This window comes from Dioscorea cayenensis, unplaced genomic scaffold, assembly GCF_009730915.1.
Source record: "Dioscorea cayenensis subsp. rotundata cultivar TDr96_F1 unplaced genomic scaffold, TDr96_F1_v2_PseudoChromosome.rev07_lg8_w22 25.fasta BLBR01000138.1, whole genome shotgun sequence".
NCBI classification, from domain to species: domain Eukaryota; kingdom Viridiplantae; phylum Streptophyta; class Magnoliopsida; order Dioscoreales; family Dioscoreaceae; genus Dioscorea; species Dioscorea cayenensis.
Genome location: NW_024086529.1, coordinates 66,352 through 93,778, shown reverse-complemented (window position 1 = coordinate 93,778; position 27,427 = coordinate 66,352). Strand labels below are relative to the sequence as shown.

The 27,427-nt window shown below is 34.3% G+C and overlaps 3 protein-coding genes and 1 long non-coding RNA gene across 4 annotated transcripts; 1 reads left to right on the top strand and 3 right to left on the bottom strand.

Annotated features, from left to right (window-relative positions):
* The first annotated feature begins 1,411 nt into the window (after positions 1–1,411).
* LOC120253624 lies at positions 1,412–2,864 on the top strand. The gene is made up of 2 exons (XR_005534344.1): positions 1,412–1,688; positions 2,639–2,864. It is a non-coding gene; the product is annotated as an uncharacterized LOC120253624 (long non-coding RNA).
* Positions 2,865–2,975: 111 nt separating this feature from the next.
* On the bottom strand, positions 2,976–5,061 carry LOC120253623. The gene is made up of 3 exons (XM_039261927.1): positions 4,995–5,061; positions 4,360–4,603; positions 2,976–3,439 (listed from the first exon to the last, which is right to left on the bottom strand). Exons 2-3 carry the CDS (start codon positions 4,589–4,591, stop codon positions 3,066–3,068), a joined length of 606 nt encoding a protein of 201 aa, XP_039117861.1. The 5' UTR covers positions 4,592–4,603; positions 4,995–5,061; the 3' UTR covers positions 2,976–3,065.
* A 12,018-nt stretch (positions 5,062–17,079) lies between these two features.
* Positions 17,080–18,186, bottom strand: LOC120253627 (UPF0496 protein At5g66675-like). The gene has a single exon (XM_039261931.1). The coding sequence runs from the start codon at positions 18,184–18,186 to the stop codon at positions 17,080–17,082; it is 1,107 nt and encodes a 368-aa protein (XP_039117865.1).
* Positions 18,187–24,384: 6,198 nt separating this feature from the next.
* On the bottom strand, positions 24,385–25,724 carry LOC120253626. The gene is made up of 5 exons (XM_039261929.1): positions 25,351–25,724; positions 25,110–25,236; positions 24,747–25,040; positions 24,531–24,635; positions 24,385–24,405 (listed from the first exon to the last, which is right to left on the bottom strand). The coding sequence occupies exons 1-5, from the start codon at positions 25,722–25,724 to the stop codon at positions 24,385–24,387; spliced, it is 921 nt and encodes a 306-aa protein (XP_039117863.1).
* Between the last annotated feature and the right edge of the window lie 1,703 nt (positions 25,725–27,427).

Here is a 27,427-nt window from a genome sequence, read left to right as displayed (position 1 = left end):
CCTTTTTAAAATATATTTATAAAAAATTATTGTTTGGCCCCTTAATTTTATATTTTGTCTTGTATAAAAAATTATAAATGTATTGTTTTTTTATGTAACAATTGGATCGGCCAAACTACCATAAATATGTTGTTCAACTAATCTAATTATATTTTTTGAATTGAAAAAACTTCAAAAAAATTTTTTATAATTTTTTATATAAGCACCCCCTTTAATTTGTTTCTGGTTCCGCCACTGCCTCATAGGGATGTTTTATATGTGCTTATATGGGGTGTTATCACACAAGACATTACTCTAAAAGACTAGTCTTAGAAGGAAGGTTGTCATTTTTTTTATAAATTCAGTCTCATTTTAACACATAATCGATATAGGTTAGATCTATCACAACCGATATTTGACTAGATCATCTGGAGATAAAAAATTTATTTGCTAACTATTCATGGGTAAACTAGGTAAATATTCATATTTTTTAAGATAAAAGAGGTGGGTGTTGATGGATATGTGGGGGTTTAAAGATATTTTTAAATATATATTATATATTATATCTAACAGGTAAATTTAATTTCATTTTAAATTTTTTATTAAATTAATAGTTTGTTAGTTATTTTTTCATAGATACCCTCCTAATAGAATGAAGATCACATAGTGATTTATATGTATATTAATAACAATATGAAATTTAAAAATTTTGTTTACGACAAAAATATAGTTTTATAATAAATTTTTAAATATATATAGACAAAAATAAACAAACTATTACTCATATTATTCAGTGTTGGTAAGAACTCATATGAGATTTCTATGCATTATTTTTTTTTTGAATAATAGGTGATAAACACCCTTTTTTATTAATATAAAATGTACCGGAGCTCGGATGTATAGTGTATGTATAGTACAAAAATAATATAAAAATCCAAGGTGAACAGTACAAAAAACAATACTACCAAGAGAGGGATTTGAACCCATAACTTCCCGTTTTATACTTTGGTGTTATACCATTGGGCTATCCTATAGTTGATTATATGCATTATTGTTAGATTATATAAATTTTGGTAAAATAATTTTTCAAAAAAAATTATAATCACTTGTGTCACCAATCAAGAGTTTATACATCCGGGAAGATACGAGTCAATTCTACCCGCATTTGTCAGGCCATTTCAAGGCCAGTTTGGTTTGGAGAACTAGAAAGTTAAACACACACACACACACACACACACACACACACTATATATATATATATATATATATTATATGAGTAATGCTATATAGAGCGAACTGCTCACACGAACCAGCCACACGACTGATGTGGCAGAGCGGTTCTCTCTCCTCCTTTAATTTTTTTTAATTTTAAAAATTAAAAAATTTAATAAAATGAGAGATAAAATTTCTCTCTCTCAGCCTTTCTCTCTGTCTCTCTCGTGGCTATGCCCTAGCTTTCTCCCGTCCACCGCTTCTCTCTTTCTTACACCCCCCGCTCTCGAACACCGCTTCCCTCTCTCTTGTGGCACGAGTCCCCGGTAGCCGCTTTCCTCTCTGTTGTGCCCCCGATCCCAGCAGCCGCTCTCCTTTGTCGTGTGCCCTTGTCCCGGCAGCGCTGCCCTATTCTATCTCGTGCCTCTGCTCCCAACCACCACTCCCCTGAGTGTTTGGCGCCCTTGTCCGAGAGTCTCAGCTCTCCTTGAAATCAAGTTCGCTCTATATAGCTGCTCTGTGTTTCCAAGCACCTTTTGGTCTAATTTGGTTTATTTTAAGATTGTTATTATGTGAATTTTTTTCTTATTGGGCTTATTCTGATGCATGGTTGTTGAAATTTATTGAAAACTTGAAGCTGTTTTTGACTATGATTGAAACTACCATATTGAATCAAGAGCTTTAGTGAAATTTCATCCCGTTCTGGTAACATTAGGTATCATATCTGGTTGTTGTATGCTTTTATGTAATAATTTATTTACTAAAAAAATGTTAACTTTTGATTTGGAAGTGGCTTATGTAATTATGTTGGTTTGGTGCTTCTTGAGCGCTTCACTAAAATGATCAGCTTATTGATTCTCAACTTCTTGCATCCATAAAAATAGATTAAAAAAGGAAATCTGATCTATGATCTATGTTTGTGAGATTTATTAATAATAAATGTTCCAACTTTTGGCGGTGAAATTTTAGTGGTTTTGATGCTGAATTGATGTCACTTTTTTGAGAAATCGAAAGATGTGTGGAATTTGTGTCTAGTGTGTTGATAGATATAATGGGAGGAGTTGTCCATCTTAAGCTATCTGACATAAAACATGGTTGTTTTAGCACGTGTATGATCATGTTTTGGATTTGTTATTCTTGGATGGTTTATAGACCATATATATATATATATATATATATATATATATATATATATATATATGATAACAAGCTATATTGTTAGGTTATCTCCAACATGGGATAATATGTATTTTGGTCTTTTATGTATTTCTTGTTATCCTTAACATTCTTTGCACTTTTGCTACATTAACTTGGCTATAATCATTTTGCTCATGCAATTTTTTTAAGTGTTTTGTACTAAGTACACTGAGCTTCTTTTATTCGTCTGATGGAGAATAGGTCAATAAAACTACCTGCATCATTGTCCTAATTTTGGTCTCTTGTATAGGCCTTGCTGATGCTCCAGGATATATCAAGCAACAAGCCAATATCTACAGTGATTGAAGGGATTGAAGGGAAACAATTTTTGCTTCAGAGCTACAAGGAGGAGAAAGTTGAGCTCAGTTTTCCTTAACATAATTTGTGCTAGGAGAAATATTTTGTAATAAGTTGGTTGTTGTCATGTTATTGCTGTTGATTCTTGTTTGGGTCTTTTAGTGCTCAGTTTTCCTTAACATTATTTGTGCTAGGACTTCATATTTTTCAATGTTTTTGTATAGTTGTTTTTGGTAAAATGAGCTAGAACTTTGGTATTTATTGAGCCAAAAACTGGAACAGAAGACAACAAATAGCAAACTAAACAAAGAAAGAAGCAGCTAAACACCAACTGAGAAGAAAAAAAAGGACTAACACTCACAACAAAGACACACTAGACACTAGAAATTAAAGAAGGAACGCTCCAGAAGTCTCATTAGCCATCTAGGAAGGTCCATGCCTTTGTGGAAGAGTGACAATTGAAAAGCATTTACACCTTTACTAGCCATGGTTGCTGCAATCTTGTTCCATTGGGCAGGGATGAGGTGAATGGGTGGTTCATTGAATCTTCTCATCTGGTGTTTGATATTTGCCAGAGAATTGGCAGCCCTCCAGTTGTTAACTTCCTCTAAACCATAAAGGAATCTCCACAGATCTGAGTTGTTGATATAGATATGTTTGCAATTCAGATTTAGCTCTTCAACTCTTTTCAATGCAATAAGAATGGTGCTTCCATCAACTGTAATATTGGTATCCTCCATGATGGGGGAGAGCCCTGCATATAAAATGTCTGGAATGACTTTGAACACTTTAACTTGATTCATAGACAGTTTATCAATTAAATTACAGTTATGAATTTTGCCTCTGAAAATGTAATCACACCTAGTCTTCCAAATGAACCAGGTCACAGCACCAATAATTGAGGTCAAGTATTTGCCTGAATGTGAACAATCAACTAGAAATACTAAACAAGAACAATCAATAGCATATGAAGAATTGGAGATCAATGCCAGTACATTAAGAAGTTTTTGCAATGAAAACTATGCCCAAAAGGATTTACATTTAGTAATCACTAACATTCCAAGAATTTAATCGCTCACATCCAATTCTCTCAACAAGTATAGAATCAAGTAACTTAAAATCTCACATAAAGTAACACCAAAATGAAGACTTATTAACTCAATGGCCTGCAAAAGAGCCAAAAAATGAACAAGAATGCATAATTGAAAATCAAAGTGCAACATATTTCAATAAATAAACATTAGAAAAGAAAGAAAAAAAATCTAAAATGTAAAACTCAGAACATGACTACATCATTAGCATTATGACAAACCAAAACCATTATACAAACATGCAAAATATGATCTTGTGCATATGAAAAAGTTTATTTTGAATCCTATCCTTTGCTTAGATACCATTTAATTCATAACCAGTTTAAGTATTCTTTCCACTTAACTTGCTCTGACATATTGATCATTCGAGCCACATTATACAAAGCAAAAACAAGTCTGATAGTTTTCTTATCAAACATTAATTTTACACGTTCTATAAACATATGTTTGAAAAACAAGGTCAACAATATTGCAAGTGATAAACTTTAATCTTGCACTGCTACCATCCAATGCAATTAAACATTTAGACGGATTGATTACAAGGTAATGCAAAACAGGCAATGAAAGACTAAGAAAAAATTACCTGAAAAGCCTTTGGAATCCATTGGAAAGAGTTTGCTGCTCCATGGCACGCATTCCTGAATCCACTTCCATATCACTTGAGCTTGAACAAAGCTCATTGCCTGACCTGATAGTGTGTCCCCAAAGGAGGTTGAATGCTCAGTATCATCAGTGTCCAAATTCTCACCTTGAAAAAGCTCCAAATCATCCCCATCACCAGATTCAAGAACATCAACAACATATGTCAGAATCATAAACCCTAAACCCTGGACACGAAAACCCTAAATTAGAAAGGGATTGAATCAAAAACAGACTATAGAAATCAAAATTTTAGAAAAAATTCAGAGAATGACTCATGTTTTATCAAAGGCTCAGATATTGCCCTCTATTCTTTCACATGGATAAACCTAAATCAAGGGCTGTAACTAAAGTTGCCACGCCACCCGATCTCCATACTCTTTTATAGTGCAAATCATCATGGCCACAAGAACATATAAAAGAGTAATTCTATATAGAGCGAACCAAATACACATACTAGCCACATCGACAAGAAGAAATACATGATGCAACAAAATGATTCATGCTGAATATATATAAAATATCAAGCAACATAATGAAAAAAGAGGCTCAAATTCAATAGTGAAAATTTTCTCCAACCTTTACCCCTCCCTCTACAACAATAGGAGTAGCGGTTGCCTACTAGGCCATCCAAGCTAATACGCTGTCGTTGTGGAGAGACGAGAGCACGTGAGAATTTTTTAGAGCATCATCATTGCCTCTGTACTTGATTTCAAGGCGAGTCGAGGCTCTCGGGAGCAGAGGCACAAGAGAGAATAGGGCAGCGGTGGCCAGGACAAGGGCACGCGATAGAAGGAAACAGTTTCCAGGATCGGGGCACATTAGAGAGGGGAGCGACTGTCGGGGACTCGTGCCGCAAGAGAGAGGGAAGTGGCGGCCGGAAGCGGGGGTGGAAGAGAGAGAGAGAGAAGCGGTGTACAGGAGAAAGCTAAGGCATAGCCACGAGAGAGATAGAGAGAGAAAGGGTGAGAGAGGGTGAGAGAGAGAGAGAGAGAGAGAGAGACATTTTATCTCTCATTTTATTAAATTTTTAATTTTTAAAATAAAACAAATTAAAAGTAGGAAAGAGAATCGCTTCCATGAATCTACCCTCACATCGGCGGTGTGGAATCGTGGCAGCACCGTCCGTGTGACCATTTCAAATTCCCGCATTTGCAGGCTGCGGACAGCGACGTAGATCATGATCTAAATGCCAGCGGGCTCGGTGATGAGTCTGTAGATGGCAAGAATGATCGGAGAGATGATGAGGAGGAAAACTGGCAGATTGGCGAGGATGGTCGGAGAGATGATGAAGAGAAGGCATAGAACTAGAGCATGGTGGTGATTGTAACCCTTTAGTTTTGCCGTATTTCCACTTATAGTCAAATTGGTTGTAAGTCAAATTACAGGGAAAGGTTAAGTTGTTGCATTTGTTTATACATGAAACCAAACACACTTTTACATGTTAAATAATTTACTTTACAACCACTTATATCTACTTACATGCAACCAAACAACCCCTCAGAGAACCAGAAATAGACACGTTGCGTGTGACTCATCAAAGCTAGTCTTGTTATATTGTTTGTTTACATCAAAGCTAGTCTAGTTATATTGTTTATTTTATTGCTTTTGTTTTCCAGAGAATAGAAAGCATTGCGAATGTGTTTTTTCTGTCATGCTGTTTGAGCTTCAATGTTTTCCCCCTCTTAATATATGTGTTTTCAGAGTGTGATATCTTGTAAAAAAATGTTTGTGGGTTCATTTGGGTCCTACATGTCGCTGGGGAGGATGACGATGGGGCTGTGAGCATGGCCATGGAGAAGATCAAAGGCAAGGCAGTGGAACTGGTGGACAGCATTGAGAACTTGGAGGAGGTGGATTGCAGCTGTGTGGATATCCGCAGGGCTGCGTTAACTCTACTTCAGACGGTCATTGACCAGGTATCTTATCAATTGAAGTTAGAGATACGATCTAATTAATTTTTTATAAAATGTTATTAACCTAAATAAATCACTGTTTTAGTGCAATTATTTTATTTAGTTATCTAAATCACTGTTTTAGTGCAATTATTTTATTTAGTTATCTGGAGTCTTGGATTCAGTTTATTGGTATTTTATGGCTGGAGTTTGATATTAAGTTAAGGAGTATTTTAATTGATGAAGTTTACAATATAGGGATCGAAATGAGGAAGACAATACATTAATGCATGTAGTTTATCATTTTTTTTATTTTATAATTTAACAATTATGTTAAATACTATAAAAATATCCTGGAATAGCTAATACTTAATTTGTGAATAAGCAAGTCTATGGTCGAATCCCTGGGTCTATAGTACTGTACAACACTGTTGAAATATTGCTTGTCATTGAGTCCCTTACGAGAGTATATCAATTTCCTTCCCTTTAGAGTTGCATGATAAAGAAATTTATTAACGAAATTTGATTTCTGAAATTTTTTTTTGGGTGAATATGGTAAGATTCTAATCACCCCATTTGATGTTTAACTGAATTTATAAATCTCTAAAGGGTCAATAAGCCGCCATAATTAGTGCACTATCGCATTTGCCTTTCTCTTGATAACTCCTTGTAGAGTGGTTCTTGTCATCTTTGTAAAATAATAATAATAATATAAAAAAATTTTGATATTGTCAGAGTTTTGAAACATTGTCTGAAATATTAAAAGGAGTTGCATGTATATATGAAAAAAATTTCGCAATTGTTCATGCCTATGAAATATTTTTAAAGATTTTAGAAATAATTAGGTACATAAATACTTGCTTAATTAGTGTGTTTTGTTTTAAAAAAAAACAATTATAGCGCACGCTAAAAATTGTTTCTTTGTGACTAATTTAATGTTTTTTTTATATTTTTACAAGGTTGGACACAATGGACATGTGCTTGTGGAGATTCTCTATTAGTAAGTGAAGGTCGTTCTTATTTTACATCTTCCACACCTAGAGAATCATCAGATTGTGATAGTTGTGACGATCATCATTGTATTTGGAATTGTGGGCGTGTTACTAATGCGGTGGACTTGTAAAACTTGAATAATTTGGTTTGAAGAATAAGAATATCATTTATGTAATATACCAAGCACCTAATTTTATTGCAAATTTGGCAAACTCCTAAATAAATTATAAGTATAAGTTAATAATTTATCTGTAGTTTTATATTATGATGGTTATTTTTAGTAGAATATTTCGGCAATAAAAATTAAGTTTTTCTGAGAAGGGGTAGCGGTCATATTTTTTTTATTTCACAATAAAAAACTTGTGAGATCTAAAAGGCTTTCATTTCATGGAGGAAAGTGAAAGGAAATGGTATGGCTTTCTTCAATTATGGTGCTCTTTTATACTGAAGTGAAGTGGGTAGCATCTGCCAGTTCATCATGTATATGAGACATATACAACAATCTCCACCTTGACAAATATACCCCATGGAGATAGAAACCCGAGGAGTACCTCTTCATCTTGATAGGTTAGGTGCCATGCTTTAGCACTTAGAGACATTATTCAAGTCCAAGCAATGCTTGAACTTCATTGTAGTTACTGCCTTTGTGAATATATCAGCTACATTCTCTGAGGTGTGAATCTTCTCCAAGAGTATTTGACTAGATGTCACCAATTCTCTGATTTTTTGAAATCTCACCTCAATGTGTTTGGTTATAGCATGATAGACTTGATTCTTTGCCAAGTAGATTGCATTTTTACTGTCACAATGCAACCTAACCCCACCTTGCTCAATACCCAATTCTTTGATCAGCCCTGTAAGCCACAAAGCTTCTTTAGTAGCCTCTGCAATTGCCATATATTCTGCCTCAATTGTGGAAAATGCAACTATAGACTAAATAGTAGATTTGCAACAAATAGACCCTCCTACAAGAGTAAAGATATATCCTGTAGTAGACCTCCTGTCATCCAAATCTCCTGTATAGTCTGAATCCACATATCCCTCAACTGAAGGATCTCCCTCTTCATTACCAAACACAAGACCATAATCTGCCGTGCCTCTGAGATACTTGAAAATCTATTTGACTGCTTCCCAATGTTGTTTACCAGGCTTTGACATAAACTTTCTAACCTGGCTAACAGCATGTGCCAAATCTGCTCTTGTACGAACCATAGCATATATTAGGCAACCAACTTCACAAGCATAAGGAACTGAAGACATATCTTCAACCTCACTTTCTTATTTTGGGTATTGATCTTGAGAGAGTTTGAAGTGGGCAGCCAATGGAGTGCTAATTGATTTAGCTCTGCTCATACCGAATCTGTCTAACACCTTCTCAACAAAATATCGTTGACATAACCACAGATTCCTTAAGCTTCTATCCCTATGTATCTCCATACCAAGAATCTTCTTTGCAGTTCCCATATCTTTCATATCAAACTCCTTACTTAATAAAGCTTTCAACTGAATCACATCATGCATACTTTTCAAAGCAATTAAGATATCATCCACATACAGTAGTAAAAAAATAATTGAACCATCATCAAGGCTTCGAACATAAACACAACAGTCATACTCACACCGCATGTAACCAATATGAATCATGTATGAATCGAACCATTTGTAACACTGTCGTGTAGATTTCTTCAAACCATAGAGCAACCTTTTCAAACTGCAAACCAAATGCTCCTTCCCAGGTTACACAAAATCTTGTAGTTGCTCCATGTAGATTTGTTCCTCCAAATCACCATGAAGGAAGGTTGTCTTCACATCCATCTGCTCTAAGTGTAAATCCTATCTGGCTACCAAACCCAACACCACTCGGATAGAAGTATGTCGGACCATAGGAGAGAAAATCTCATCAAAATCTATCCCCTTTTGCTGTGAGTACCCTTTTAATACAAGTTGAGCCTTAAACTTTTCCCTTTCTTTTTCTAAGACTGATGGTTTTCTTTGTACGTCCACATGCACCCTATAGACCACTTCTCTTGAGCAAGTTCAACCAGCTTCCAGGACTTATTTTTATGGATAGATTCTATCTCTTCAACCATAACACCAAACAACTTATTATTATGTTTATCACTCATGGCCTCTTGGAAAGAAGTAGGATCTGCATCACTGACTATAAGTGCAAAAGCAACTAGATTTTCAAAACCATACTTGGTTGGTGGCTTCACTATGCATTTGGGTCTTCCAACTTCACCATCTAAAACTGAAATTTCTTCTCTTGAGCTTGAACTTTTAGCCTTTTCAGGTTGTTGCAGTTCCACCTACACCTCCATTGTATTGTCTCTGTTTTTCTCAGAAATCAACATATGATTTCTACCACTTTCCTACAACATGGACTTCTCATCAAACACTACATCTCTACTAATCAGCATCTTCTTCACCATTGGATCCAAGAACTTATAACCCTTGACCCCTTTGACACATCCCAAGATACATCTTTTAGACTACGGATCAAGCTTGGATCTCTCATCACCAGGAATATGCACATAAGCCGGACATCCAAAAATCTTTAATCCCGAAAAATCAATGTCATAACCTGTCCACACTTCCTCTACGGTTTTCTAATCTAAAGAGGCCCTCGGTGATTTGTTGATGAGGTAACATGCCATGTTGACTGCTTCTGACTAGAAACTCTTCGGAAGTCCTGCATTCAATCTCAAGAATCTTGCCCTTTCAATAATAGACCTGTTCATCCTTTCTGAAACACCGTTTTGCTGAGGTGTTTTACCAATTGTGAAGTGCCTCTGAATGCCCTGTTCTTCAAAAAAAATTCAAAAACTGTGAATCTGTGTACTCCGTGCCATCATCTGATCTCACATATTTAGCCTTTCTGCCAATCTGATTTTCAACTTCTGCTTTCCAGGCCTTAAACTTTGAGAAGACTTCATATTTCTGTTTCAGAAAATATACCCTGACCTTCCGTGAGAAGTCATCAATAAAGGTCATGAAATACTGAGATCCTCCTAATGACAGGGCCTTGGTCGGCCCCCATTTATCAAAATGTACATAATCCAGAATTTCCTGTGTTTTGTGTTTATCAACCTTGAACTTCACTCTGGACTATTTTCCCAGCAAACAATACTTGCGAAAGTTTAATTTGCAACAACTAACTCCCTTTAGCAGCCCTTATTTGTGAAGAGTTAACCATCCCAGTTTTACTAAGATTACCTAATCTCATGTGCCATAGAAAAATTGTGTCATAATCTGATTCTGCAACTGTTGCTCCATCTACAACTATATTCCCAAACAACTTGTAGATGTTCCCAACAATCATTTTTACCTTCATTACTACCAATGTACCTTTGCTCATCCTAATGCAATCATCCTCGGTTTTGTAACTTAAACCGTTCCCATACAGAGTACCAAGTGAAATCAATTTTTTTTTTCAATTCCAGAACATGCCTTACATCATACAAAGTACCGACAAACCCATCATGCATCTGAATTCCTATCTGTCCCTTTCCAGCAACATCATATGCCTTGTTATTGCCCATGCAGACAAAATCGAAACTTCTTGATGTGTATGAACTGAACCAGTCCTTGTTGGGAGTCATATGGAAAGAACAACCTCTATCCAGAACCAATGAGTCCGATGGCTGACATGAGGAAACAGAAAGAAGATTGCCATCGCTATAATCTGAATCATTGTTTTGAATTATGTTTACAGATTTTGATGAATCATCGATCTTCTCTTCAAACTACTTCTTCTTAATTGGATAATTCTTCCTAATATACCCAAACTGCTGACATCTGTAGCACTATACAAGTTTTATGCCTCTAGATTTTGACCTAGAATTCCTTTTTTTTGAAATTTTCCTTCCCTTGCCTTCTTCCACGATCCTGATTTCCTTTCACATAAAGACCTTCCATTACAAAACCCTCAGAATTACTCTGTCTGCACTGGTTATGGACTAACAATGTAGTAGTAATCTCATCTACCTTCACCGTATTCTTTCCCCATGTGAGTGTCGTCACCAGGTGCTCGTATGAAGGCGGTAAAGAGCATAATAGTATCATTGCCTTATCCTCATCTTCAATGCAAACCTCGATTCTCAGCAAATTGTTGATGGTTTGATTGAAGTAGTTGATGTGTGCCATCAGATCTTCACTCTCTTGCATCTTCAACCCGTATAGATTTTGCTTCAAATATAGTTTATTCGTCAGAGATCCTGACATATACCGGGCTTCCACTTTCTTCCAAACCTCTACTGGAGATGAGAGATGCATGATGTGATATAACACATCATCTGCCAAAAAAAGCCAGATTAATTACTGTCGCCGCTCTCACCTGCAATTCCTCCCAATCGGCATCATCCATGCCTTGAGGTTTAGTCTCCCACAAAGCTTCCTGCATCCCTTGCTGCGACAACAGATCGTTGACCCTCCATTACCATAAGCAGAAGTTCCCAATTCCATTGAATTTTCCCACATCAAACTTCCCAACGGGATTCATCATCTTCAGCAAATCTCTCTGATACCAATTGTTGAGAAATCAAACAATGATCTGAAGAGAAAACCTAAAAGCAATCACACAATGGCCCGAGATTTGACGAGGTTCGGTAGAGTATGCCTAAGTCATCGGGAGTGGAGCAGCTATGGATTCTCTTATTAGAATTAATTAGGGTTACATATTACATGAATATATATATATATATATATAAACCCTACCCGGTATAATTTACCAAAATACCCCAATACCGTACCACGGGGGTTTTGGCCCCTCACCCCTAACCCATCTCAGTTCGCTCCACTCCAGCGTATGCCCGTTCACCATGTATATAACCCATATACAACACCATTCTATAAAACCAACTTGCTCTCACTTCAAGTATTTTTGTTTTATACAAATGAACATCAGAAATACTAGAATTGCTATTATTTTCTCACTTTAGATAAGATGCACTTCCCCCACTTCCCTGCACTTCCTCTCAGAAATGAACACCCCTATAAAATAAAATCAGATTATAACCTCATTGAAATCCATGTACAGCTCCAATTTCTTTGTACTTATTATTTTGTTACATGAGGTTGAGGTTATCTAATATGTGGAATATTTTGTTTCTAGTCTCGAAGTGGTTATTTAGTGCAACATGTAGGTCTTTGTTGGTTGAGATCGCATTCTTGAGCTATGAGATGTCAGTAGGACTGGCCATGGGTTCGATGACTCATAGGCTAACCCAAACCCATTCCAAAAAATATAGGATTTAGACTTAGGAAAATAGGCCAAGGAGCCAGATTGGGCTCAAATACATAGGCTCGATTGAAGTTCTGGCTGAGTTTAAGTCATGTGAATTTTATTGCAGTCTAACCCATCCCAACTCAAATAACTAACTAAATAAATTATATATAATGCTATTCAATTCGTCCCGATAAACTTACCCAATTTCATCGCCCGAATCACGTGGATGCTTCACGTGATTTTATTTTCTCTCTCCTACTCACTCAATGCAAAAAAAGAAAAGAAAACATTCACCCATTCAAAGCCCTACCCCATCTTCATCTCCTTGCTGGCCCTATCTTTCCCTCCACTTTGGTAGATAAACCTCTATTGACGATGACCACAGAGAAGAAGAAGATGAAGAGGAGTATGATGGAGATCATTTCGGTGAGACTCGCTTCCCTCCCATAGATGGCAATGACGCCATGGCCACATCCTCTGCTCTGATTCTTAGCGTGAAGTTGAGCAACTCCCGCGGCCCTCGCATCCGAAATCGCTAGATCATAAGCCATCGTCACTTCCTTCACCATCTCAAAGGTCCCCAACCAAACCCTTGCATCATTCCTCGCCAAACCCCTTATCTCCGCCGCGAATTTCCCCCATAGTCTTTGTCTTACTCCTCTATAGTGTTTCCCTTTCGTCAGCACTGGTGTTGCGCGCAAAACCTTCTCCACCACCAGCTCCGACTCCACTGGCTCGATCTTGACCTCCGGCAACGCAGCACAATCAGGGACCCATCCATTGCTAAAGTCATCGTGGAGGAACCCAAGGACATCCATTCATCGTAGTCGTCGCCGCGGAACTGGAGCTCACCCTATTGCTCTTTGACGATGCTCCGGAAGCTCGCCATTTGGTTATAGTAATTCGAGGAAAAGAAAGCAAAAGAAGAAGATAGTAAGAATTTCAGAGATATGGGCTTGGTTCTCATCAAGACAATAGTTTCGTTTTCAAGGATCAGTGATGTAATGCATTGAGTGAGTAGGAGAGAGAAAATAAGATGGCGTGGAGCATACATGTCGTTTGGGTGATGAAATCGGGAAACTTTCTTGCTATGAATATCATTACTATTAATATATATATATATATATATAAATAAGATGTACGGGTTTTTGCTTTCTTTTTCACTTTGGTTTTGTCTTTTTTATATTGGTTGTATTTATTTAACTATGTGACAAAATATTAATGTTGTAAAGTAGTTTTATTTAGGGAGAATTGGTTATAAACACCTCAAAAGTTCTATAATTGCATATTTATCCTCCGAAAAAACATAATTGTATATATACCCCTGAAAAATATAGATAATTGCGGATATGCCCTTACTGTTAGATTCCGGTAATCAAACTTAATTAACTATGGTTATAACTTGGATTAAGATATACAAAAGGTCCAAAATAACCCTTATACAACTTAAAAACAACTTTTCAAGGGTATATATGCAATGGTATAATGGTAATTTTATATATTTGTTGTTTGTTAATAGATGGTTTTTCAACTAATTTGAACCCCAAGGGTATATACGTAATTATGTATATTATTCAAGGGTATGTATGCAATTAACTTTTATTCAGGGGCAAATATGCAATTTCAAAATTTTTTAGGGGTACACCTGCAAAAGCTCCTTTTATTTATTTATTTATATTATTTTGTAAAAAAATAAAATCTTATTTATTTTTGGGTTGTTATAGGTTGGGCTTGGGCTTAATGAAATTCAGATATAGACGGGTTTAAGTCAAAATAAATTGGTCCGATTGTAGCCTAATTTAGCCCAGTTAGAATATATGGCATGGGTTGCTCTTTTAAGTCTAGCCCATATTGGTTATATTTATTTAATTATGTGGCAAAATATTAATGTTGTACAAGTAGTTTTATTTATTTATTTATATTATTTTGTAAAAAAAATAAAATCTTATTTATTTTTGGGTTGTTAGGGTTGGGCTACGCTTAATGAAATTCAGATATAGACGAGTTTAAGTCAAAATAATTTGGGCCGATTGTAGCCTAATTTAGCCCGGTTAGAATATATGGCATGGGTTACTCTTTTAAGTCTAGCCCAGTCCAGCCCTCATGTCAGTAACAACGTAACTTCAGCATTACCAATCAGTTGCTCAATTGTTTTCAGGGAATTTTCGAGATTGTATGTAGGCATTGAGAATTAAGAGATCAAGTTCTAGGACTAATATGATGATGAATCCATAAATGGTGCGATACCGTACTAGAGCCCAAGCGGGTAAAGACCACGCGAGCCTTTGTTACTCGCGAAGATTTCAAAATGGTATCCAAGACTCGAGTAGTGTCAGCACTCGCGAGTGTGCTGAGTCCAATGAGGATTTTTTTTTTATACACGTCATTACTCTGTTTTTTTTAAAATAAAATTTATGAAAAAAAATTTCATTTACATGAAATTTACAAAATTTCAAGTAATTGTATTTTTGATGTATTAAATAGTTTTAATCTATCATGTGGATTGATAACAATATATACGAATGATTTTATCTTTGTTTTTTTTTTCTAATTAATAAAGAGTTTATTAATTGATAGACATATACAGAAGTGCATCAATTATGATGGTTTATATCGACCCATTAGGTAGGGTTATATTAATTAAGCTAGGCGCTACATGGGACAGTGAAAATCGGTTACATATATGCCCAAAAGATTTACATGGACCATACAAAATTAATAAATCCGTTTACCATGCAACCCCCAAAAATAAAGATACGATTTTTTCCATAGGTAATTCACCGGAACCTATTTCTGATGTATTGCTGAGTGCTTTATCATCGACTTAGCAAGTGTGGGCAAAACTATGTAAATACTTAATTTTTATTTTTTAAAACAAAAGTGACATGGTAGTCTAAAATTTTGATAATTTAATTCTAAAAAATACATAGTCGGCTGCCCTTTTCGGCTTTTCCTCATAAGATACATACACGCAGGACCAGCAAGCACGCACACTACAAGTGAATTTCTTTTGGCATTCTTAGGTGAGATTGGCGTTAATTATAAATATTTGGCATTTATTTAGAAAACTTCATTAAAATTTAATATTTATTTAGAAAATATGTATAAAATTATTAAATATTTTTTTTTTTGAATAAAGTGGATAAACCACGAATTTATTAATGAAGAAAGAAACTGGGAAAATAAAGTACAAGTGAGAAAATAACAAGCAGAACAAAAAGAGGAGAAAGTAAACAGTTATCCTCACCAGAGATGAGGAAAATAAGGAGCATAGAAAAAAGAAAAGGAAAAAGACAGGGAAATCTGAAACCGGCGAAGTCAGTCATCAGGAGACAGAGGCCAGCTCAGAGACAGCGGTAGATAAAATTATTAAATCACTGGCCTTAATATATAAACATATATTTTTAATTAATTAGCTAATTATAAATCATTAAAATCATGCATTTGATATAATGTTAAGTTGATCAAATAGTATTGTGCATAAGCTCAGGCAGCATCTTCGTATTAATTACTTATAGAGTATAAATGCATTACAAACAAGTTTAAATATTTCAAACCGAGGAACATAACAAAATTATAGAGTATAAATGCATTACATATATTAGCTTGCTTGTGAATTTAGAGGATTTTTCCAGATCAATTTGGACCTTAGGAAAGATTCTATTAAAAAAAAAACATTTTATTAATTATTAATTATGTGTAATATAAATATATATATAATTTTAATTTAAATTAGGGAAAATGAATTATAAGTCCATAAAAATTTCAAAACATTTTAAACAGACCCACTGCCATTTAAATTTGTCAACAGTCTCTCCTTTTTCTAACAATTTACTTTTCAGTTAATGCAACTCACTCCATTAGTTTATTCTATCTTATAACATATACTTTCCACTTAAAATATATAGTTTTTGTTTAATATTGCGTGTTTTCGTTTACCAGCATAAGTTTTCACTTAATATATAGTACGTTTTCGTTTAATATTTGACCTTTACATTTAATATCTGATTTTTCCGCTTAATATCATGTGTTTTCACTTAAAAAGCCGAGATGCATTTTTGTCAACGTTAATTACCTTTAGTGATAAAAAGATAGAAAAGTACACTGTCAGAAAAAAGACAGATTTTTTGAGAATACCTAAACTTGGTTGGACGATATGTGAATTAGTGAAACTTAAAAAGGATTTTTAGGCCATTTCCAGTTTAAGTTATTATATATTAATTAATGTTTAATTCATGAATAAGATGGAAATTGTCATACTAAACCTAACTGATTCATATCTCAATAGCAATGACCAGTAAAAGACATTCAAGTGTTTTAAGTTTGAATTTTATTGGACGCAATGGTGGTAACAAATCTGATTGTGAATTCGAGTTTGCAGTCTACACCGGATATATTTAGGTGAGATGTGTAGGCTAAAAGCTCAATTCCAAGCTGATCACACTTGTCATATTTATCAAATAAATAAATAAATAAATAAATAAAATTAAAATTGTCACAGTAAAATGCATCAATCTAAAAAAAACTAATTAACCATTCCACCGATAATTTATGGCATAGACCCAACACAAGACACACATTCATATTTATCAGTTTTGACAGCCATCAAGATGGTGGCCACGGCTGTCCTCAGATTCTCACGACGCAGGTTCACCTCCTTCTTCATATCCTCAATCCTTTTGTTTAAACGCTTAGCCTTAATCTTGATGCCATACATGGCTTTCGTCAACTTCACCTCCTTCTTCACCTCCTCATCATTATTTCTCTTTTCCATTCGAAACGCAGCATACCCATCAACCGAGTTAACCAGTTCCTCCAACTGTTTAACAAGCTCATTAATGTCATCGAGCTCATAAATTTGCTTCTTTAGTTCAATAATGATGTCTCTCTCACCTTCAATCGCGCTCTTACGCTTATCGGTAAGAAGCTCAATCTCCTTTTCCAGCAGTGCGATTGCACTGCCGGCCAATCCAAGTATTGTGATGGCCACCGGCGGAGCACCCATAATCGCAAGCACCGCAGAGCCTATCAACAATCCAACGACGGCCACAAAGCAAACACAAGAACCAACTGTCTTCCAATATTCAACTTTGCCGAGCTTTCGATCCAGGTCTTTCTCGCGCTCTGAGAGCTTCTGGATGTAGGAACCGTGGACCTCGCACAAGCTCTTGAGCTTATCCACGTAGTTTTGAGGGAAAAGGTGGAATGGGTTACCTTGAGTTTTGAGTTGTTCAAGATCCTCGAAGACGGACGAGATAGGCATGCCACATTCGAAGAGGTAGACTGCTCGGCCAGCGAGGTAGACGGTGGAGTGAGCTTCATCGAGGCATTCCTCGAGGGAACTGAATAATTCAAGAGTTTCAATGCTGGTTCCGAGGTAGTCTTCGATGAAGGAGACGAGTTGGGGGTTGTCCGACAACTCATGCTTGAGTTCTTGGATGTTGCCGAGCGTGTCGTGGTTCAGCTCGAACCGCTTCAACGCGACCTTGTACACTGACTCAAAGGATTCTGTAACGTGATCCATGGACGAAGATATCAAAGTCTTGGAGGGTTCTTCTCCGCTGTCCTTGTGCACTGACTCGTATCTGTCCCAAGACAAAGTCTTGGCGGGTCTTTTCTTGCCGCCCCTGCAGCATTTGCTTAGGGTGCACCCCATGGTTGATGGTTCTCTTGTTCTGGCTGTGGTTTGCAAACTTCTGCTTTTATGTTTTCGTTGGTCACTTAAGAAGCAAGTTGAGATTTGTTTATGATTTATTAACCCAATGATTGAGAGGGGATGTCGATTAGTGAAGGTAACAGAGCAATTAGCCATTAGCTTCTCAGAATCATTAAATTAATGGATGATAAAAGAGTATGGATGTTTTTTAACCTGGCATTAGTTGGCAAGTCGTTATATAGAAATATATAATATTATTTCCATGAAATAGATTGATTAATTAAATATGTTGTATGTATTTAAAAAACGCAAGTGGGATACAACAGTCTGAATTAGCATAATAATATTTTCTTGACCTAATATTATTGTGCATGACGAGTCCTTCATTAGCAATTTCCTACTTTGATTTGTGTAGGTCAAATGGTCTCTGAAAATTTCCTTCTTTGAATTCCCGATTCCTTATAGACTAATGAATTATTTAATAATTCTAATTCCATCCGGTCATTTTTATTTATTTTATTTTAGAGGTTTTTATATTTTTTTAAACTTTATGAAGCATTAAATATTTTTTTTTAAAAATTTACTCTTTTATATTTAATATATTTCTACCACTTCCAATAAATTATATTCAGTTATATATTTTTTAAAATATATTTAAATAAAAAATAATTTTGAAAAGTTAATAAATTTTTTATAAACTTTAGATTACCAATTAATTTTAACTCTAATAAATATAATTTAGTTAAAATAGACAAATACAAATGACAGGAGAGAGTACCTTATAACATGCCTTTATAAAAAATTTATCATTTAGTAAAGTTGATTATTTTAAGATTTGGATTTAGATTATATGTGTGTGTAAAAAATATATTTTAAATAAATTTTTTTTTTGAAAAGTTAATAAAATTTTTATAAACTTTAGATAACCAATTAATTTTAACTCTAATAAGTATAATTTAGTTAAAATAAACAAATACAAATGAAAGAAGAGAGTACCTTATAACATGCCTTTATAAAAAAATTTATCATTTAGTAAAGTTGATTATTTTAAGATTTGGATTTAGATTATGTGTGTGTAATAGGGCTTCTGTTTGTGGTCATGTGCCATGACCAGCCCAATTTGTTTATTTATTTATTTTTTACAAATAAGCAATCAAACCCGATTTATTTAAAAAATAAAAAAAAACTAAATAACAATTTATTTGTATGAGAAGTTTTTTTTTTTTGCCTATCACTCAACTTGAGCATTTTAAATGTATATAGTAATTAAAAAATTAATATTTTAAAAAAATATAATAATTTTATAAATATTTTACAATTTCATATTAAAAAAATATTAAAAATTAAATATATACTCTATATATTTTTATAAAAAAATGTTACATATTTCAAAATGTGCCTATAGCATAAGCATATTTTGCAAATAGTGGCAGCGCCACAATGATTGAATTGTTGAAGGTGCTCCTAATGCACAGTTAATGTCTAAATAGTGAAAATGTTTATTTTAGCTTACCGACATTATCAATATATATATACATATATATATATATATATTGATATTACTTGGAGTTAATATCTACGTGTGTCTATATATATCAACTTACAAATCTTCTCATACATATATATATATATATATATATATATATATATATATATATATATATATATATATATATATATAAAGAGGGATCAATCATCTACAAATGTCTTTAGATAATAAAGTTACGGATGTCCTTAACTTAGCTATTGGATTCTAATCCAACGCCTTCAAAATCATCAATACCCATAAACAATAATCATAACAGTGCTTCAAAGACCTCTATAAATAGTGGAAAGTAAAAATAAAGCAGGTTATCTGATGCAAAATGTGATACAGTGATTCTCATCGAATCATTTGATCATCATTACTATAAGTAGTCACATCATTACCATAAACAATCATAGAGTTATGCCCTCCTCCCCACTATTCAAACAATTTATAAACGAGTGAAAAAGTTGGATAAACAGAGTGCTATAAAGCAGCTATGTCAAGTATAATTACATATTAGGCTTTGATGCTTTAATTTGGAGCATCTCCTTGAGCCTTTCTGATCATTCTTCTTAATTGATCAGCCACGTATGTAAAAACCTTCACCATTCTCCTCACTCTGTGAAGTGCCCATCTTGGCGCATCCTAATCATAGTGCCTCAAAAGCTTTTATATGACAGAGGCAGATGATATAGCAAAAGCAAAGACAAATCCATATAATTAATCTTGACATCCAGATTCTTGATCTACATCATTGATGATCTATTCGAATTCTTTGGATGTGTCTTTATAGATTTCCTTTCTAGCATCCTATGAGAGAACAACTTGGACTTTGTATATAAGTGATTTGTTGGACTTTTTGTCATGAGAAGTAATTTGAACTTCAACCACAAGACGACAGTGGTTGTTTCCCTTATAAACTTCTTAATTAGAGTATTTCACTTGACAAGTGCAATTGAATTTGAGCAAGAGCCTTTAATTCTTCATTTCCTTTCTTCAGCCGTTCTAATTAGAACTGCTTGCATCTTGGTTTTCCAAATAGAAAACTTTGTATTGAGGTGCAAGATCAACTTCGTCGATGTCAATGTCATAACTCAATCTCTGATACCAATTTGTTATAATCGAAGCGATCTAAAGATTAAGGCAACAAAAGAGAAATCCAAATGCAAGAGCACCAAACACAATGAAGTATAAAATATAAAAAACAAATGATGCAGAATATAAACAAGAAATTTATCCTTGAGATTTCTCTAAGTAGATGCAAAAATTTGTTTCTTACTTTCGGCTCCCCAAAAATACATTGATGCTAACTATTTAAAGGAAAAGAAGACAATCTGCAGTCATAAGAAATGAAAAAACAATAATACCCTAAACAAAGGTTTAATTAAATTAAAGCTAAGAGAAATGAGGTGGCTGGCTGTGTTATGCTTTAGTGATATTAGGCCCTTCTGGTTTTGCTGGAATTGCTCTACCTACATCAATCACTCAGTCTTCAGAAGAACTCATCCTCGTGCTTGTGTTAAGATAGAGTGGTGTGTCGAGATAGTATTGTGTCAAATCTAAAATATTAAATGTCAATGAAATCACCCACTCTGCCCGAAAGTCAATGACATATGCATTGTCATTGATCTTTCGGAGAATTTTGCAAGGCCCAATTTGTTTCAGATGCAACTTGTTATATGTACCTGCCGGAAACCTTTCCTTATGCAAATAACAATCAACAAATCACCCTCAACAAAACTTTATGCCGATGTTTCAATCATGTAGCCTCTTTATACTTAGCATTTGACGCTTTGAGATTCCGAATCACTTTAGACTGAACTTTTTCAATATGTTTTGCCAAATGTTTTCCTGCAATGCTGTACCCCGGTAACTTCGGTAAAAGGATGAGACCCAAAGTGTGCTGTGGAGGTCGTTGATACACAATCTCAAAAGGAGTCTTACTTGTTGTCCCTTTCACCACATCATTAAATGTAAACTCAGTAGGACAAGGGCCAGATCTCATTGTTTTGGCCTATCACTGCACAAATAACTAATGATCGAACCAAGGGTAAGGTTAACTACCTCTATTTGCCCATTGGTTTGGGGATGAAAAGAGCTACTGAATTACAAATCTATTCTGAACATGTACCACAAAGATCACCAGAAGTGGCTTAGGAATTTGGAGTCCATATCTAAAGTGATGGATTTATGGATACCAGGCAAAAGCACCACCTCGCGAAAAAAACAAGGTTGCCACATGACTGACATTACACTACAAGAGAATTGCATTTCACAAACAGCATTTTCTGTTTCTAATCCGTTGCTAAATTGAATTAGCAACGGATTATAAACGAAAATTTTTTGTTTGCAAAATAGGTGTTGCTAATTTATTACAAACGAAATAACATTCCGTTGCAGACTTTAGCTACGGTTGTAACGCTAAAACTTCCGTTTGAAAGGTTTGAAATTAGTAGCGTAAAAATATTCCGTTTCAAAAGTGTTGCTACATTTTTGCAATCGAATGTATGTTGTTACTAATTCGTTTAAAAAATTTTACCAACGGATTCGTAACGGAATAATTTCCATTCCAAAAACGAAACAGTTTGTAACGGAACATATTTTTGTTTTAAATTTGTTTTTAATTAGAAACAAAAAAACTATTTTAGTTTGCAAAATCTGTTTCTAAAAATTATATATATATATATATATATATATATATATATATATATATATATATATATAAATATATGATTATATTTTAAAACAAATTAATCGGTTTGTAATCCGTTGCTAACAAACTAAATAATTAAAAAAAAATATCACATTGATTTTCAAAGTTGATATAAATAATACCATTATGACAAATTTTTTTAGCAACAATAAAAGCTAACAAAAAAATGATTTCATTCTCTGCATTTAGGGAAAAAGATGTCCAAAAGCGAACTTTAACAAAAAGAAAATTAGTAACAAATATCAAATACATTAAAGCTCATCTACATGGTCAACATCATGGTCATTACTAGCTGGATGTGAGTCTCGAGAAAGCGTGAGCTGAAGCATCCTAGCCTCGAAGTCCATCATCATATCCTGCATCTGACGCAACATCTGATTACGATACTCATCTCTCTCCGCCCTCATCTCGAGCAGACTTTGCTGAAGCCCCTTGTTATCATCTTTCACCTCATGTAGACTCTCCTGAAGCTCTTTGTTTTTATCTTGTAGCTGATCAACAGTCTCACACAGCTGTGTAATCTTCACTTGCAGCTCTTGGGATGATGTACCTATAGATGAAAAGCAAACCAACAATATCACATATTTGCCTAATATTAGCATGTAGGTCTATAGATGATGCACCTGTAGATGAGCATTGCAATAGCTGGGGATAAAAAATAGATGCTTGGGAGCCCACTCCATAAACCCGGCGTTTTTTCCCCCTCCCGCCGCTTGAAGGAATATATTTGCTTTGTCTACAATAGAAAGCTCATTACTCTCTTCTTGTGTTTGCGATGCTTGATCCAGAAGGTTCAAATAACGATCCTGTAGCAATATAAAATTTTGAAACGTAAATATTGTGATTAACACAATAAAAAAAACCACATGAAATCAAAAACAATATCTACAATTTAAATATAACAAAAATAAATTAGTCATCTATAACTCATAGAGGTGTTTCGGGAACCATACTTTCCACATCACATCCCTTAATAAAAGGAGAATGATTTTATGAAGAAAGAACCATCTTGCATTAGTTTTTTATTAACCCATTACATGTACTTGGAGATCCTAATTAACATATTAAAAATCAATCTTCTTAGATTACTAATCATATAGAATTGAAAGTATTTGTTATTACCACTTGCAATAATCTAATCTAACCTAACTAGTAAAATGTATGTTTTGATACTTCATGAATTTTCTAGTACATATATGACCGATGACAACGATGAAAAAAATAAATAAATCCATCACTTACTAATAAGTGTTCATTGACACTCCTAATTATGCATGTTGGCCATCTCGATCAAATAAATGAATCTAAATTGTTTAATAAAAAAGTTTGGCTACATGCACCATGTGTGTTCATGTTTATACATGTATTCCAAATTGTTTCCTTTTGAGGCTACAGTGCTCAACTTGTTAGTCTTTATGTGTTAGTGTTACTGTTGACACTATATCCACACAATGGATTTAGAATCCTAAGAATCTAAGTTTGATCTTCATATTATATTCAGCTGTGAAGATTTTAATGTTTTAGCTTATATATATATATATATATATATATATATATATATATATATATATATATATATATATATATATATATATATATCACCTTTGCTTAATTTGTTTATTCAATAATCACATGACTAGCTTTTTGAAATATTAGTGAACTATTAAAAACTAAAAACTAGGACAAATCCTTAATTTTTAATTCTTAAATAATTCATGAATTTTTGAACAAGAAAAACACATAAATAAGAAAGATAAAGAGAGATAGATTGAGTGAGAAATACTAGTCAAAGAAGCAAACGTCTTTACTCCATACAAGTAACAAAGTATAAGTGTTTGCCCTGCAATCTCTTTCCCTTTTCCCAACCTTGAAGCAAAACCCTTCAATGGTTTTAATTCAATCTTGCATGAAACTTTATTACTTTTTAACCGTTTACACAAAACTTAAAAGAATTCTTTTAGGGTTTTTGGAGCATAAACTATTGATTAACACAATAAAAAACCACATGAAAATGAATAACAAAATCTACAATTTAAATATAAACAAAAATAATTTACTCATCTATAACTCAAATATACATGAAGAAATTATTGATCTATTTACCTTAATGGCCTGAGCTCTTGTATCAATAAGCTCAGAGGTACCCTTCTTTGTATGTGTCGCTTCAAAAAGCTCATATGGAAGAGGGTCACGACCAAGCTTCGATCGCTACAATAACATAACAACTTGTACTAAGTTAAAATTAATGTTAGAAACAATGTGGAGAATAAAGTTACATTTATATAAATTAAAATGCTTAAATAAATTAAAATGCATTACCAATTTCTCTGCATGACATATGTGAGAAATAGATCCTCCTGAGTGCCGGGATATACCAGATCCAGGTCCTTCAGCCTCAGTAAGCCGATTTGCAGAAAATTTCAAGCTTTTAGCTTTAAAATCAGAGGAATTCCATGCTTCATTCCATTTTTGCCACGCAGTATCAGACACATACAATGTTTTTCCTTTACCTTTTCTGAAGACACACATCAATGATCTATAACGTTCTGCAGCTTTGCGCTGCCATGCCAGCTTGATAATAGATGAAATTGACTCATCCCAAATGAAGTGTTTCTGAAGTTTAACATGAAAATAAATATATAACCTGAAATTTTCCATTTTAACTAGTAGTTATTTACGAACCTGAAATTCATTCCAGTAGAAGTCTTTTGTCTCTTTAGAAACATTCTTCCAACAGTGTCCATTCTCGTCCATTCTTTCCTTAAAGATAGATGTGATCCGTCGAGCACAAACATCAGAAGGATGCAAACTATAAATAAACAAAGATGATAAGAATAAAATATAAAAGTCTACAATAATAAACAAAATAAATTACTTGCATCAAACAATTGCACATAAAACCTAATAAAAAATTTAAACTTACACTCCATTAACTACTTGTATGTGCCTTCTTCCTAAATTTGTAGCATGGGCCACGCCATCCATTGATGATGTCGAATTACCACTAGCAGGTGCAATAAGAAAACTGCCATCATGAGTAGCAGCGCCACCAGCACAAGGAGTAGAAACAGAAGATGATGATGACCCACCAAATGAATAACCAGTAGGTGTACATAATGGACGGGGTAATGCAGGTGTAGAAGTAACATGTGCTGGAGTCCGCTGTGCCATGGAAGGTAAATCATCATGACGAGCATCATGTGTAGAGGGAGTCTCTTGATCTTCAGGTGAACTGATACGTCTAAACTGATCGAGTAAGCCTCTACAAGTAAAACCTCCTCTACGACCCCCTCTCATCGCGTGCACGATCAATCAGCGTTGGATCGAGAATAAATAAAAGTAGAATACAAGTACAGATTAATATTAATATTATTTATTTAATTTGATTTATATTACTTGTAGAAGTTTCATTTATAGTTTTACCTTAATTCATTAACTGTCGCTTTCAAATTCTGCAAATTCATCATGTTCATCCCCTTCATCATTACATTACGATTCAATTAGGCTCCTCTTCACTCTCTATTTCTTCATCGACTATTTCAATATACGCCCCATTCGGATCATTTAGAGGCCCGATTCTATGTCAAAAATCATTGATGTGTATCGAAGGGCCTTCCATTTCATCTTGTTGAAAAGGTGCTTCATATGCTATTGAGGTTGTCTCATGAACTTGTTTAGGAAGCTCTATAGTGGATCTAGCTTTTACTTTGAATCACGCCCACCAATCAACTTTTGTCACGCTTTAAGCTAGAGTGCGTTGTATAGTAACTTGTGTTGCTTGAACAACAAGAACAAAAGGTTCATATTTCTTGAAGAACAGCTTATGGTTTGATGTCTACTAGTTTTATATTGCAAAATGACATTTTGTTCTCAGTGTTAGGGTGTTGGATCAAAACCAATCACATTTAAACAAAATGGTTCGCTTTGATTGGTAATCCCGGGTACTCAAGCATACAACCTCCCTTAATTGGTCGTAGTAGTCATTTTCATCTGTAGCATAGTTTGCACCCTTTATGCATACACCACTATTCATTATTGTGCCATCTGAATTGTGACTTGTTGTATGAAATTTATAACCATTCACTATGCATCCACTGTAACATTTATAGCTTCTCAGCGGTCCCTTTGATAAGTCCTTCAAGATTTGATTGGAAATATGTTTAGAAGGATCATGTGCAAAATTATAAAACCATATTGCAAAATCATGTTCTAATTTCTGATCAATGTGTCTATCTTCAATTTGCGGAAACATTGAGCGTAACTCATCGATATAGATACTTCACATATTAAAACAAAAAAAAAGTTAGTATAAAATCAAAAGCAAACTAAGGTTGAATTTGAAAATAAATTGACATACTTTTATGAATGGTTGCACTTACGGACAATTTAATAAAAATGTATATCGTGCGTAGAATATTCTTCTTCCGAAAGATAGTTGATTCTTGATCTTCTCTAATGTCCTTCCAGGACGTGTGAAAAATTGATAAATTTTTCAGGGCCATTCATAATATCTTCTTCATTGTCTACATTACGTGGCACCTTCCAAGTCTTGCCTTCACATGTGGTTCAGAAATAATGTCTTGTGAATAATGAAGCTTCCTCGACTAAGTAGGGCATTACATATGGAGCCTTCTACTTTAGCTTTATTCCTAACATTGTTCTTTAATTTTTACGAGATACCTACAAAAATTCCATTTATATGTGTGAAGTGTTAAATATTATTTATGAATAAGAGGATACGCCAATAAATTATATGTCTCACCTTTCAAATGGATACATCCAACGATATTGTCTTTCGGACCCGACTATCCATGCTTCATAAGCCAAGTGCAATCGAAGATGTTCCATTGAATCAAAAACTTGGAGGAAATATACGCTCCAAAGCTTCTAGGAGGATTAAAGGAATCTCTTCATTAAGCCTTAGCATATCCTCTTCTCGGATTACGGTTGAAGTGAGCTCCTTGAAAAATTACTCAATTCATTAATGCCCTCAAACACTT

Bases quoted from the DNA above. Each gene is read 5' to 3' on its own strand.
- LOC120253627 (XM_039261931.1), bottom strand. From the start codon at position 18,186: ATGGGGTGCACCCTAAGCAAATGCTGCAGGGGCGGCAAGAAAAGACCC.
- LOC120253626 (XM_039261929.1), bottom strand. From the start codon at position 25,724: ATGAGAGGGGGTCGTAGAGGAGGTTTTACTTGTAGAGGCTTACTCGAT. The intron at 25,237-25,350 runs GTAAGTTTAAAT...GTTTATTTATAG, and splicing joins ATACAAGTAGTTAATGGAGT to TTTGCATCCTTCTGATGTTT. The intron at 24,636-24,746 runs GTAATGCATTTT...ATGTTATTGTAG, and splicing joins TATGTCATGCAGAGAAATTG to CGATCGAAGCTTGGTCGTGA.
- LOC120253623 (XM_039261927.1), bottom strand. From the start codon at position 4,591: ATGATTCTGACATATGTTGTTGATGTTCTTGAATCTGGTGATGGGGAT. The intron at 3,440-4,359 runs GTAATTTTTTCT...TTTTATATGCAG, and splicing joins GGATTCCAAAGGCTTTTCAG to GGCTCTCCCCCATCATGGAG.